At 45.5% G+C, this 13,760-nt stretch overlaps 1 protein-coding gene across 1 annotated transcript in view; it reads left to right on the forward strand.

The window, feature by feature from the left end:
• The window catches only part of LOC146868864 (histo-blood group ABO system transferase-like), a 598,861-nt gene that overhangs the window by 536,187 nt on the left and 48,914 nt on the right, over window positions 1–13,760 (forward strand). The window contains exon 5 of the mRNA XM_085613882.1: window positions 12,865–12,999. Coding sequence (XP_085470008.1) covers window positions 12,865–12,999 — 135 coding nt within the window. The remainder of the gene's footprint in view (window positions 1–12,864; window positions 13,000–13,760) is intronic.

The following is a 13,760-nucleotide window of genomic DNA, read 5'->3' on the forward strand; positions in this document are numbered from 1 at the left end:
TCCCAAAGCTGTACAGCAGCACCACCAAAAGCAATTGACAAAACCAAAGGCAAGACCTTTTGGCTTTGCCACTGTTAGTTTCCTTTGTGCACTTTATCCTATCAGAAATGTTTAGTATTCTCTTGGGAAAATACTCGTGCTAGGCGGCAGTTTCACGAGTTTAGCCTTAACGCCTCTTACCAATATTAATGTGCTGCATGTTAACAAATGTATACATCACTGTAAGAACTACTTGAATGATCAACTATATTTATTTTTGATTTTCGCTCCATTTTGTTGTGTAGCTCTCAGATGCTGAAGCAGGTTTCTCGTTGCCTGCCCTGGCAAATTTCAGTCGTTTTATTTAGCACGCCCCGGTTTTCACAGAAAGTGTGACAACTAATACAGAGGGAGGCAAATGTTCATGTATTTCACTGCAGAATAAGTTGTCAGCCCCTAGCACAAAGTAATTGAGTTAACAAAGATGATTCTGTTTACAAAAGTTGCATTCAATTACCCTTAGTAACACGTTTTGTGTTGTCTATGTTGGAGAGAGCTATCGATTAAAGGCACGAGGCTCTCTCTAAAGACAACACTGTAGTCTACTTAATGTTTATGGAATGCCGTGCTTTTAAATGTCAGACCATCGTGAGCCCAGACTTTTGGCGATTTTCGGGGTTCTACTGTGGGTTCCAATGCACTTGTGGTTTGCAGGTTTCGTGCAGTATGAGGTTAGACGTCGGCGTGTGTACAGTGTGGTTGACTAAAGAACCAGGCGTGGCTGACAGCGCTACCCCACGGTGGCTCATGCAGTGTTGAGCATGAAGGGGCGACAGTTCAGCAGGGCTGAAGGGTTTGCATTTACCCTCATTATTCCTCCTCCCCGTCACGCCCCCCACATCCTGGCCACATTCCATGGGCCCTGGGAGTCCCGCGCCACTCTGTGTGCATGCACAGTACGGCCACTCGCGCCGGCGCCATAGAGTTTGCGCCCCGCGGGCAGAGCGGCCCCGTCGCTCAGTGCTCTCTGGGATATGGGGTGTCTGTCTGGGGCAGTTCCGGATTCCCCGCTGCGGCCCGAGCACTGGTCCCAAGAGGTGAGGGGGCAACGGGGTGTGGGGCTGGCCAAGTGGGGGCACACTGCGGGGTAGAGGCCTTGGAGGGTGCCTGGGGGTGCAGCCACGCCCCTGTGCCGCGTGGACAGCGGTTTATGCAGCACATTTTTGCATACCGAACCCTGCGGCTCCCGCGGCCACGTCTCACATTCTGGGGCGGGTGTCTCTCGCCACCGGGGTGGCCGCCGACGCTACCCGGCACTGGGTGGGCTTGGGGACCCTCCAGGCCCCCGTCACCCCATCCCACAGAGGGAACCGAGCCCTCTGTCACCCCCCGTGACCCTGTAGTCTCATGGCTATGGGCAGCTTCCTTCAAGGAAGAGAAGGTGGAGTGGGGGAAGGGCGTGGAACTGAAGGTGGGTGCTGCAAAGAGGGCGACAGAAGCCTGGGGGTGAGCAGATCAAGAGATGCTGGGGTGGGGCAGGAGCTAGGAGTGTATAACTGCGTCTACATGGACACAGAGGGGCAGATGTACAATCCCCTTGTGCCACTTTTGCGTCACTTTTAACATGGGAAAAGTGACGCAAAAGTGGCGCAAGGGGCTAGTAAATAAGCCCCAGAGTGTGGAACTGAAGGCTAAGGTGGGCGTGGAACTGAAGGTGGAGGCTAGGAAGGGGGACAGAAGCCAGGGGGTGAGCAGGTCTAGAGATGCTGGGGTGAGACAGGAGCTTGGAGTGTATAGCTGCTCTGGAGTATGAACTCAGAGTGTGGAACTGAAGGCTGAGGTTGGCGTGAAACTGAAGGTGGGGGCTGGGAAGGGGGTGACAGAAGCCTGGAGGTGAGCAGATCTGGAGATCAGAAGCTGGGTTAGGACAGGAGCTTGGATGTATAACTGCGTCTGGGTGGGTGTGACAGAAGGCTGTGGTGCACGTAGAACTGAAGGTGGAGGCTGTGATGCATGTAGAACTGAAGGTGGGGGTAGAAGTGAGGGAGGAGGCTCAGGTGGGGGTAGCACTGAATGTGGGGTCTGGGAAGGGTGGGACATGATTCTTGGAGGTGAGCAGAGCCAGGTGCTTGGAGCTGGGGCCTGGCAAGAGTGAGAAAGTAGTGCTGAATGTAGGGAGCTGGGATGGGTGGTGTAGGAGCTGAGGGCGCAGAAATGAAGGTGGCGAGTGTGCGACACAAACCTTTATCTAAGCAGAGATGGAACGCTGGCTCTGGGGCCAGAGCATGGAAGTGTGTAACTACCTCTGTAGGTTAGGAGGTTAGGAGCTTAGGGTGTAGCACTAAGGATAGAGGCCGAGGAGGGTGTGACAGAGGAACTTTGGGTGTGAGCAGGGATGAAGATGGTGATTTGGGAATGGTGTACAGCTGAAGGTGGAGGTTGGGACAGACTTGGGGTGAGAGAAGAACTGAAGATGGAAAGTTTGAATTTGGTATTGGTACAATAGCTTGGGTGGGAGTAGATCTGGAGAAGGAAACTGGTCTGGGTGAGCTGAGAACAGGGCAAAAGATGGGGGATTGAGAGCTATGGTGTGAGAAGCTGATGGTGTTTAATTGAAGATGGGGGAGATAATTCAGAAATTTGAAGTGTGAGGAAGGTGAAATGAGGATCAGGGAGCCTATGTGGGTGATGCATCAGCCGGGGCGACACTAGTGTTGAAAATGGTGAGCTAGGGTGGGTGAGACAGGTTTGGGGTGAAGGGCAGAGCTGAAAATTGGGATTTTGGATCTGGTCAGAGTAGGGCTGGAGCTGACAGCCAAGTGTCCTCTTTTTTTTTTTTTTTTTGCACAGATTGAACGTAGTACTTAAAACAACATTAAAAGCGGACTACAGGATGCCACATGGAATATGGACAGATTGTGGGAATACTTTAAAATACGTTCATATTTTGTTTTGTTTCTAAATGTATATTAAATATATGTTACAAGTATTTAGATATGTATAAATACTTCTAGACCGGTTTTGACTTACCAGGGCCCTCATCAGTGAAAAGCAGCTTGATACCTTTACTGGTATACACGGCGCGCTGAGGAAAACAGAAAAGGTGATGGGTGGAATGCTTGAATTAAACTCAGCACTGGAAATTACTTGGGGCTGTATTCCATTCCATGGTTTTGGCCTCTGTCCCACTCTATGCAGAGGCCAGCCTTATGCAGATTAGCCTTGCTTCTGCTCCATTAGCAACAGTTCAGTCCAAACGCACTGGCTAAATTCCCTCTACAATAGAAAGCGAGAAACTCCAGAAGGGGCTTGACCTAATTCTGGCTTCAAGGATATTTTTGTAATTGAGGTGCTTTAAGTATGCCCAGGCATAAGTCCTGCTCTATCAGTACTATTAAAATGGAGGTGCACTTCACTGACATTGTGAGAGGAGAGGTGATGGGGCTTCGTAGTATGAGGCAGTTTGATAGTTACAGTTAAGTTTAAGAAGCTATCATAGCACAGCTATCTTGCAGTCGGCTCGTTTCAAGAAGCCTGTTCTACTTTTCATAAACAGTACTAACATTTCTTAACCAGACTGCAGTACTTTTAATGGCACAGTGCCATTTCTCTTCATTTGGCAGATTTAGACCATTATATTTTAAAGCGATTCCCTAGCAAATAAGTAAACATGACGATTAGTCATCAATGGAAATGATTTTGAAGAATGAGTGGTATTAATTTAGATAGGGATCTATCCTCCCCAGCCCAATTCAGGAAAAAAGACATAGGACCTCGGCCCACTAATCACTGCTAAACAGTAACAAAGGACCAACACCTCTATTCAACTCCATGGAAAGGACTACACCTAGTGAGGTCCCTATCATTGAAAGAGCGATGGGACTACTTCCCAGATCAGCACTATCACAGGACAATCAAGCAGCCATCTTGGAAGGGCGACTTTACCTAGTAATTATCCCAGAACATACTAAGTTTCATCCTACTACTCCGCTACTAGGAAACTATTATTAAGGTACAGATCTAGCGCACTTCTCCCCGCACCGCTTGCGCGGCGCTACACGACGGATGTAGTTCATTTCCTGCCCCTAAGGTTCATCACATAAAGACTTTTTTTTTTTTTTTTTTGTTTGTTTTTTAAACTAAGCTAGCTGCCTTTACCCAGCGGTCACAGTGCGACTCAGGTCAGCTCAGATAGCCATCAGATTCCATCTCCCCACCCAGACCCAACTCTACATTCCCCCACAGTGGTTTACCCCCCCCCCCCCCCTTAACACAGCCACCCTCCTCCACAATCCAACCTTGTAGAACAACCCAAGCCCTATACACTTTGCGAGACCCTTATCGTCCTATTATTTCCCTCCCACCATGGAACTCACAGGCACTCATACCCACACCATCATTTACCCTCCCAACTTATCTAAAAAAGCAGCCAAACGCTTTAAACACAATCTCATAAAAATACATCCTGAAACGCCTATCGCTGATCCTTACTTCTCACCACGCAACGTGCACACTACTACCGATATCATCTTTCATACGAAACGAAGAGCGCAATGCAGGAAATCCGTCCTTTCCTTATTTACGATTGCGGCCACTAGGAAATCAGCACACGGCCTAGTTATTTACATCTCCCCCTCCCAGTTCTTTCACGCAACAGCAACCATTACCATTTACAACAACGGGACCATCCTCATGCAATCCACTGACCGTAATTTAAACCTCCTGGATAGCATCTTCCCCATCATTAAAGATCAAGTTTCGAACTCCCAAACTGGCAACCAGGCCACGCTCACCAACTCCATTCAAGTTACCCCAGCACCTCTCCCCAGTGACAGCCCTGCCCCAGCACCAGCCCCTCCACTCCCCCCACCTGATTTAGATGCAACCGCCAACCAGATTACTTCTGTCTACAACACGCAGCACATTATCCTTCCAAGCTTGCACCACAACCGGGTTCCGTCAGTACACCAACCGTCAGGCACCTTAGTTTCTAAGGTAACAACCATATTGCCTAACCCTCTTGCAATACTCCAAACCAACACTACCGTGACAGCACTTGTACCGCCAACAGATAACCAATCCCCCTTACACTCGTACACAGCGGCACCGATTGCCATCACCCTCCCCACCACACCGAAAATTCCAGCCACTCCAGCGCCACTAACCACCAAGGCGCCTTGCACTCATAGCCCGCAGCCCACCCTACCACACACAGTTCAGCTGGCAGAACACAAGAAGATGTCCCAGCACCACACGGATGATACACCACCACCGGAGCCCCTTCTGGCCCCAAGGACACCTCATATACCCCCATCCCAGCTACTCACGCCAACAGCCCCACCCTACACATCCCCCAACCAACCATCCGCACCCACGGCACCACCTCCCACCGCACCCATTTCTTCACCAGACCAGGAACCCGATCAACTCACAATCCTCCCAACTATTGACACATCTCAGCCTACAACCCCTCTCCTAATCATTCCAGACCCCAGATTAGATGAGATCATGACCGCACTACATCAAATCAAAGTAGAAATACAAGCTTTTAACGAGCTGTTTTCAAAACATCCATGGCTCTCTGGAGCTACAAGTCATCCCAAAGCCAGCGGGCGCTTGATGCAGCCATCAAATACCTCATCTCCGATCTTACCTAACTGGAAATCAGTGCCCTTCACGAATAATTCTACCCGCCCTCGACGAATTAACAACTTGATGACAGAGAGGGACCTACTAGCGCTACTTCACTCATATGCACACCCCCCCCCCCCTTTCGAACCCCATCACGCCCTCTGCTATGACCATCCCAACTATCCCCCCCAACCCACACAGAACCACCAAACATAACAGTAGAGGCATCATCGACAACAACCTAAAAAGAGTCCCCCCTCATCCAAGAACCTACATCGTCCCTCCGTTCCCCCCGCCTCAAATGCATCCTCTTAAATTGTAGATCGGCCGCTAGACACGCAACAGAAATAGCGGACATCATCCTCACACAAGAACCCGACCTATTATTGCTTACCGAAACCTGGCTAAATGAATCCTCCTCTCCGATCATGGACATACTAGTACCCCCTAACTATGATATCATAAGACTAGACAGGGTTGATAAAACAGGGGGAGGCATCGCTTGCATACACGGAAGCAATATCTCAGTAAGCAGAACAATTGCTCCGGTATTTCCATCTTGCGAATACAGTTGCCTCAACATCTCCATTAATGATAAACCACTATGCTCCCTACACACGATTTATCATCCACCAGGCGACAACCTGGCCTTCACCGAACACTTCATGGACCTTGTTTCAACAAACACCGGGCGCCAAAATACCCAAATATTCCTTGGCGACTTCAATCTACAGTGGAACGACCACAAGGATGCAGCGGTCAACAGCCTCAAAAATTTCTTACAAGACCTAGACCTCATCCAAAGCTGCAATAGCCCCACACACGACAAAGGCTCAATTTTGGACCTAATAATCTCTAAAAGAGATTGCATTCAGCTAGACTCTATCCAACCATGTGACTGGTCTGACCACCACGTCATCACCTTTTTTATCAAGGAAATAGCGAAACCAATCTCTGTGCAATCCACAAGACCGAAAATTTGGAAAAGAGACATCAAAAAAATCAACCCCACTACTTTTCCATCCTCCAGTTACAACCTACTTCTGCCCCCCATGGGATCCTCAGAAGTCCAGGTCCTCACCAATCACTACCTTAATTCCATGACCAGGATAATAAATGAGGTAGCCCCCCTGCAATTGAAGAGAGCCTCCACTAAGGACTCCAAGCCTTGGTACAATGGAATGCTCAACGAAGACAGACGCTCTCTTCGAGCCACGGAACGTACCTGAAGGTCTACTCCCTCAGCAAATCACCTAAATATACTAAGGAAAAAGAGAAACGCTTATTTCAGAAAGATCAAGCGCACTAAAGCAGAATTCTTTAGCCACCAACTAGACCAGGCAAGAAACCGTCCCAAAAAACTCTTTGAACTTATCAAATCCCAATCTAAGGACCCTGCACAACGTCCACAACACATAGATTGCCAGCAACACAACTGTGAAGAATTCTCCGCCTTCTTCACCATGAAGACAGACAATATTAAGACGGACCTTCTGAATGATTTAATCCTACACACGGGACAGCACAAGACGACCCCCCCAAATAGGCCAATGGCACCGCACCATCCCCCATCACAGCCTAGCCTAAAAAATAAGGCCGACTGGGCATCCTTTTCGACATACTACGAAGAAGCCATTGGTAAAATACTTGGGGCCTTGAACCCTGCCAATCACTTCTCCGACCCCCTACCCGCTAACGCGGTTAAAACCCTTACCCCACTTCTGCTGCCTCTCTGGACTAAGATCATAAACAGTTCACTTCAACAAGGCTGCATTCCGGACACCCTCAAAGTGGGCCAGGTCTCTCCCATTCTTAAGAAGCCCTCGGCCGACCCCACGGATCTAAATAATTATCGGCCTATTTCCAACATCCCCACACTGTCCAAACTTCTGGAAAAATGTGTACTCCTCCAACTGACAAAGCATATCGACCAGTTTGACCTGCTTAATAAATTCCAATCCGGCTTCCGTGCAGGTCACAGTACAGAATCAGCCATGACACACATAATTGATGACGCGTTACAAATCCTGGATCAGAATGGTGCATGCCTTCTCATCTTGCTGGACCTATCCTCAGCATTTGATACGGTCAAACACGAGAATCTATTGGACCTGCTTAAGCACAGAATGGGTCTATCAGGTACAGTGTTTAACTGGTTCACCTCATTTCTCCATAATCGAACACAACAATTCAAGGTCAACAACGCCATGTCTAAACCCGTCCCAGTAACATTAGGAGTACCGTAAGGGTCTGCTCTATCCCAGACTTTGTTCAACCCTTTCATGGAACCCCTCACCGAAATTCTTCAAGCCTCTAACGTGCAATATCACATGTACGCTGACGACACTCAATTATACCTCAAGATCCACACCCTAGATGATATCAAACTGCTCAACACAACGCTGGGGAATACCCAGTTATGGCTGGCAAAAAGCCATCTCAAACGAAATGCCTTAAAAACCGAGTTCTTGCTTATAGCTGCACCCGCCCAAGTCCCCTTAATGCAAGAATGGTTAAAACACCTTACGGCACTCAACGTCCAACCAATCATTGTTGACTCAGCGAAATCTCTGGGAATAACTCTCGACTGTAACCTCAGTATGCAAAAACATATCAGCAACGCTACGAAGGGAGCTAACTACCAGATAAACACACTGAGGAAGCTGAAACCCTTCCTGCCTACCAAGGACTTTAAGCAAGCAGTTCAAGCACTTGTCATCCCCAGAGTCGAGTATGGTAGTGTCTCTCTCTGTGGCCTACCCAAGGCAACCACAGCACCACTAAGAGCCACAATCAACGCTGCAGCGAGACTCATCACTGGTTCTAAAAGAAATACACACATCACACCGGACCACAAATCCCTGAATTGGCTCCCCCTGGAAGCCCGTATTCACTTGAAGACAGCATGCATGACGCACTATGCCATACACCACGATACACCCAGATACCTATCACAAAAGCTAACAATCTCCGGAGGGCTCAGATCCTCTAGAAGTGCAGAAAACCTAATTCTAAAACCACAGAGATTCAACAAGAAAAAGACTTACAACCGTACTTTCTCAGGGATGGCACCAAGAATTCGGAATGCTCTGCCACCTGAAACCAGACTTAACACCTCTTCTGCATCCTTCAAAAAGGAAGTAAAATTAATTCTCATGGCTAAATTCACTTGAGTACTGTCCATTGAGGACTTGTGATCTGCTATAGTGTTACCACTACCTGGACTATGACAAGGATCCAGCTAAGTTTTGGACATCCCATCTTACTGTTTCACTGTTTCAAGAGGATAGAGGCCCGTTGTACTTGTTCACTGTGTTCTTGCATTTTGTTTTTTCTGTATAGATGTTACAATTGCCTTGTGATTTATGTATAAAAACTCTATTTGACTGTTAAGCGCTCTGATACCCGCAAGGGTCTTGTTCGCGCTCTATAAAACCTTTCAAATAAATTAATTCATGACACACTCCCTCTGGGAAAGGTATAAAAAATGAATGCACCACTGTCTTTTGTAGGGCACTCTGGGCTTGTAAGTTGCTTTAAAGAATCTGTCCATTTGCTGTTTTTTTTTCTTCAATTGTCCTCTCTCTTCCACTATGAGGAGCTCTATTTCACCTTTGTTTTCCTTCGGTTATCCCCTTCCCCATGCTTTTATTTTTCTTAATCTTCTGTCCCTCACATTTGTTTCTCCCTGCTCTTTCCCGGACTTCAGTTACTCCTTTTATTTTCTCTCGAGTTTTCCTTTTCTCTTCCTGCTGCCATCTTTTATGTCACTCCCCTTCTCCAATGTACATTTGTGAACGGTAACTCCCATAATCTATACCTTTTTCCCCAATGTATTCCATCTGTTGCGAGTTTGACCTATTGGCATTGTAAATGACAATGGCTTTTATTTATGTTTCAAAAACCAAAACATAAATAAAAGGCAATGTCATTTACAATAAAAAAAGCTCAAACTCTCGCAAATGCGAGACCTATTGCATTGCAAATGCTTGTTGAAAGCTGCGAGGGCTGGAGATCAACCTAACAAAAACTAAATATATGGTCTTCAACTCCCCCAACACGACCCGTCCAAACCCTTCTTTACATGGCATTCCTCTGGAAAGAGTGAAGATATTTGATTATCTGGGAGTTACCCTGTCAGAGCATTTTGTATGGAGGCCACAGTTGGGCAAAGCAAGACTCAGGTTAACCCAGACAGTGGGCGGAATAATGAAACTGTATAGAACCTCCGCTTTTAAACCAGCCACCCATGTGGTGGAAATCTATAAAGCACAAGCAAGGGGTGCCACATTATACGGGGTGGAGTTGTGGGGGCATTGCCCTACTACCAACTTGATAACGGTGGAGAACAACTTCATGCAACAGCTTATAGGCCTACCCTGTAGTACGCCCCTTACTCCCCTTCACATGGACCTGGGTATTAGGCCCCTTGATGAAGAGATTGCCCTGAGACCTCTAACCTTCTGGCGGAGATTATGGGTGACTCCAGAATTGTCTGTATACAGGGCCGAGTTAAATGACCGTTTAGCCATATGTTCCATCAAGAAAATTCCATGGCTTTGCCACATTAGGGACCTTGCCTCTAAGTTACGCAAGTTGGACCTCTGGAGAACTCCCGAGACTTCATGCGCCACGATTTCGAGGTTGGAACTAGTCAAACACTATAGACTAGCCAAATTATTGTCCATTCAAGAAAGTACCTCATGTGGTCGTTTGACAGCAGAATTCCTGCTAGTAAAAGATGCATGCAGCAAGGAAAACTTCCTGGATTTCATTCAACCCCCCACTGGCCAGGAAATTGTGTATGTGCAATTCTAACTAGGGACTCTTCCACTACTAGCGTTTACTAGCAAATGGGTGAAAGACCAAAGGGGTGAATGCCCTGCATGTAACTACAAGGAGTCCGATCTACATGTTCTGCTCCTCTGTCCTGCTTATCGACTGCCGCAGAAGCGTTGGTTATTCCAGCTATGTAAGCATTTGGGCTTTGTGCGCTGCACTGAGGCCTACAGAGTTTTGAAGTATGACACCCATCCACCAATTGTCTTTGCCGTATCACGGTTCTTAAATTGTATGTGGCACATCCGGCAGACCTGTCTAAAGGAGATCCCATGGGGAAGAACAAATGTATTGAATTTGCACAAGTCGAGTAACTGTTGACTCATGCTCGGGGATTTGTATCCTTGTCCTATATTTTTAACTTTTGTAAAAAATGTTTAGATTACAGCTCATCTTTGGAGGGTTGCTTTTATTCCATTTTTAATGGGTTGAAGATAATTTTGTACATAATTTACATCCCTGCTGTATCTCTTATCCACTGTGTGTTTTTCTTTTTTCTTGTTCTCTTGTGGGATGAACTTTGTACAAGAAGATGATTGGGAGTTATCCAAATTTATAACTATAGGTGTACATTATTTGTTTTTATTGTTCTTGCACTTTTATGGCCCTAGTGGCCGAAATAAAGTTAATAAATGGAAATGGAATGCGCCATTTTGAAATATACACTGTGTGTTGATTGTAGCAAATGTTTGATAAACAAAAATGTAAACAAAAACGCATTGCCCTCTTCAGATTTTCAACTCGCCTTGTATTTTACGTTATATTGAGGTAGATTATGTTTTAAATTTGTAGGATTATGCTCTCACTTGTACGTTTCTGTTGTCTTTATGCTCTCAATTGTGCGTTTCTGTTGTCTTTTAGTGAGCTTGTTGGCCACTAGTACATTTCAGTTGTTAGATTTGCTGTTGGCTGTTGCATTTGTGTTGGCTATTAGAAGATTTCTATTGGTCCCCGGAAGATTTCTGTTCACCCTTGATGCGTTAACGTTTAGTCTGTGGGGTTCAAATCACTTAATGGATTTATGTTTCTGAGTAGCCCCTCTTGCTTTCTCTTGGCCTATTAGTATTCCTTAATAGATTTATTTTCTGGGTTTTGTAAATTGTTCCTGGAGCTTGGAAATCTCTTGGTAGGATTCTGATGGCACTTTGTGTGTTTCTATGTTTCTTGGTATGTTTCTGTAGCAGTTTCTTGGTATGTTTCTGTAGCACGTTTAGTGGTTTTCAGTTGGGCTTGGGAAGTATATAGTCCTTTTATATATTTGACTTACCCATTATGTACATTTTGTTGCTCATTAGCTTATAATTTGTTCTGGTGGGATTCTGTTGTTCATTGATAGTTTTTCATTGTCCTTTGGTGAGTTTTCTTTGGCCTCTGTCAGATTTATTTTGACCCCTAAGGGAATCAGATTGCCGTTGCCTCTTTACAGAGTTCTTTTGTTCCTTTTCGACTTTTATTTATGACTTTTATGAACATAATAGCTTAACTTTGGGTCTTGGTATTTCTTTTGTTACCGCATGAGTGGAGAGACTTCTGTTGATAAATAAAGGATGCATGCTTGCTCATATTGGTTTCTATTGGTCCAAGTGGGTTTACTGTGGCTCTTCATATGCTTTTATGAATTTTGACTTAGTTCTGATCGTGGCTTTCTGTTGGCACTTGGAAGGTTGCTTTTGATGGGTGTCTGATTTCCTTTGGTGGGTTTGTGTCCCAGGTTTCTGTTAATATTATGGGGAGTTTTTGATATTCTTTGATGGGTTCTTGATGGTCCTATAGCAATTTATTTAGAGTGTTCATAACTATGATGGCTCCTTGTGATATTTCGGCTCCTTAATGAGTTTCTGTTGTATCTTGGTGTGGTTTCTTTTAACTAATGGAGCTTCAATCTGAAACCAGTGATTGGTTTCTAACTTTCTTCCATCTATTTGTCCTTGACTGCTATCGCTTAGCATTGATTAGTGTCTCTTGGCAGTTTTTGGGTTTGTTTGCTATTGTTGATAGCAATATAGTTTTTTTTCTTTTTTCATGTGCCATTGTGGGTTAATCCTGTTCTTTCATGGACTGTATTGCTGGCTAGTGGATTTATGGTGGCTTTCTTTAGCCCCGGGTACATTTCCCTTTAAATTATACATTTTTGTTTTTGATTGGTGAGTTTGGTTTTTGATGATTGTTAACTGGTTGCTTTAAGCCCACGGTGGGTTTGTGTTGGTCTGCTTATTAGTGGCAGGCTTTGACAAGTGATGATCTTCTGGTAGAATTGGGTGTGTGTCCGTTGGCCATTCGTATGTTCTGTAGATCCAGGTTGCCATTTTATAGCCTTCAGGTGGGTTTCTATGGGACACTGTGTTTTTGTAGTGGCTCTTGTCATGCTTTTGTAAGCCATTGATGTTGTAAATACTATGTGTTGTCACCTTGCAGGAGAACTGATGTCCTTACAATTACTCCTTGGTTTGCTCCAATCGTCTGGGAAGGGACATACAATCTGGACATCCTGAATGACCAATTCAAGAGGATGAATGTCAGTATAGGACTTACGGTGTTTGCAGTCAAAAAGTGAGTATGGTTTCATTGAAATAGCAATGCTTCTTAAAGATGCCATACTACAGGAATTGTGGTGACTGACCAAAAAAATGAAACCTGAGTAAGTGCTAAATGCCAAGCATGAATGCTAAAATGTACCCTTCTAACGTAATGACTTGTTTGGTTACAGGAAGTTCGGTCAACGCAAGAAACCAACTGACAGTGAGTGATAGGGAGGAAAATCAGGGATAATATTGAAAAAGGCCTAACATGGAGCAAGCGCAGTAATTCTAGTTTTTGAACCAGAGACCCAGTAGGGCCCACTGTGTTGTTTCAAAGGGTGGTACAAATGAGCCTCTGGGTTCTGTACTAGTCACTAAAGGTATGATGTATTCAAGGAATAAACATTATTTGATCTACTTCTTAAAGCATCTCAGTTTTGTTGAAAATGGGCATAGTGGGAAGTAAGAAGTAAGGTGAGAGAAAGTTCTGCCACTGCAGAATACTTCATCACAGAAAGCACATGAGCGGCTCTCCGATAACTTATAGGATGGTACGGAAGAAGCTTATTACCTCTTTCAAAGCTCTGGACCCAACTTTGTACTATCAAATTTGGAGGAGGACAGGCTCACGAACAATGGTAAAGTCTTGAGTGCTGGGTGGTGCCTTTAGTGGAATCAAACCTGCTGACTCGCACAACGCTGAAATAGAGTGCAACAGTTGAAGGACTTTGTTTTTAATCTCAATTTGGGAAAACCGTTAAGCAAGCTGGAATGGTCAGTTGTACCAGCAGA

The sequence above is a fragment of the Triturus cristatus genome, chromosome 1_2, assembly GCF_964204655.1.
Source record: "Triturus cristatus chromosome 1_2, aTriCri1.1, whole genome shotgun sequence".
NCBI lineage: Eukaryota > Metazoa > Chordata > Amphibia > Caudata > Salamandridae > Triturus > Triturus cristatus.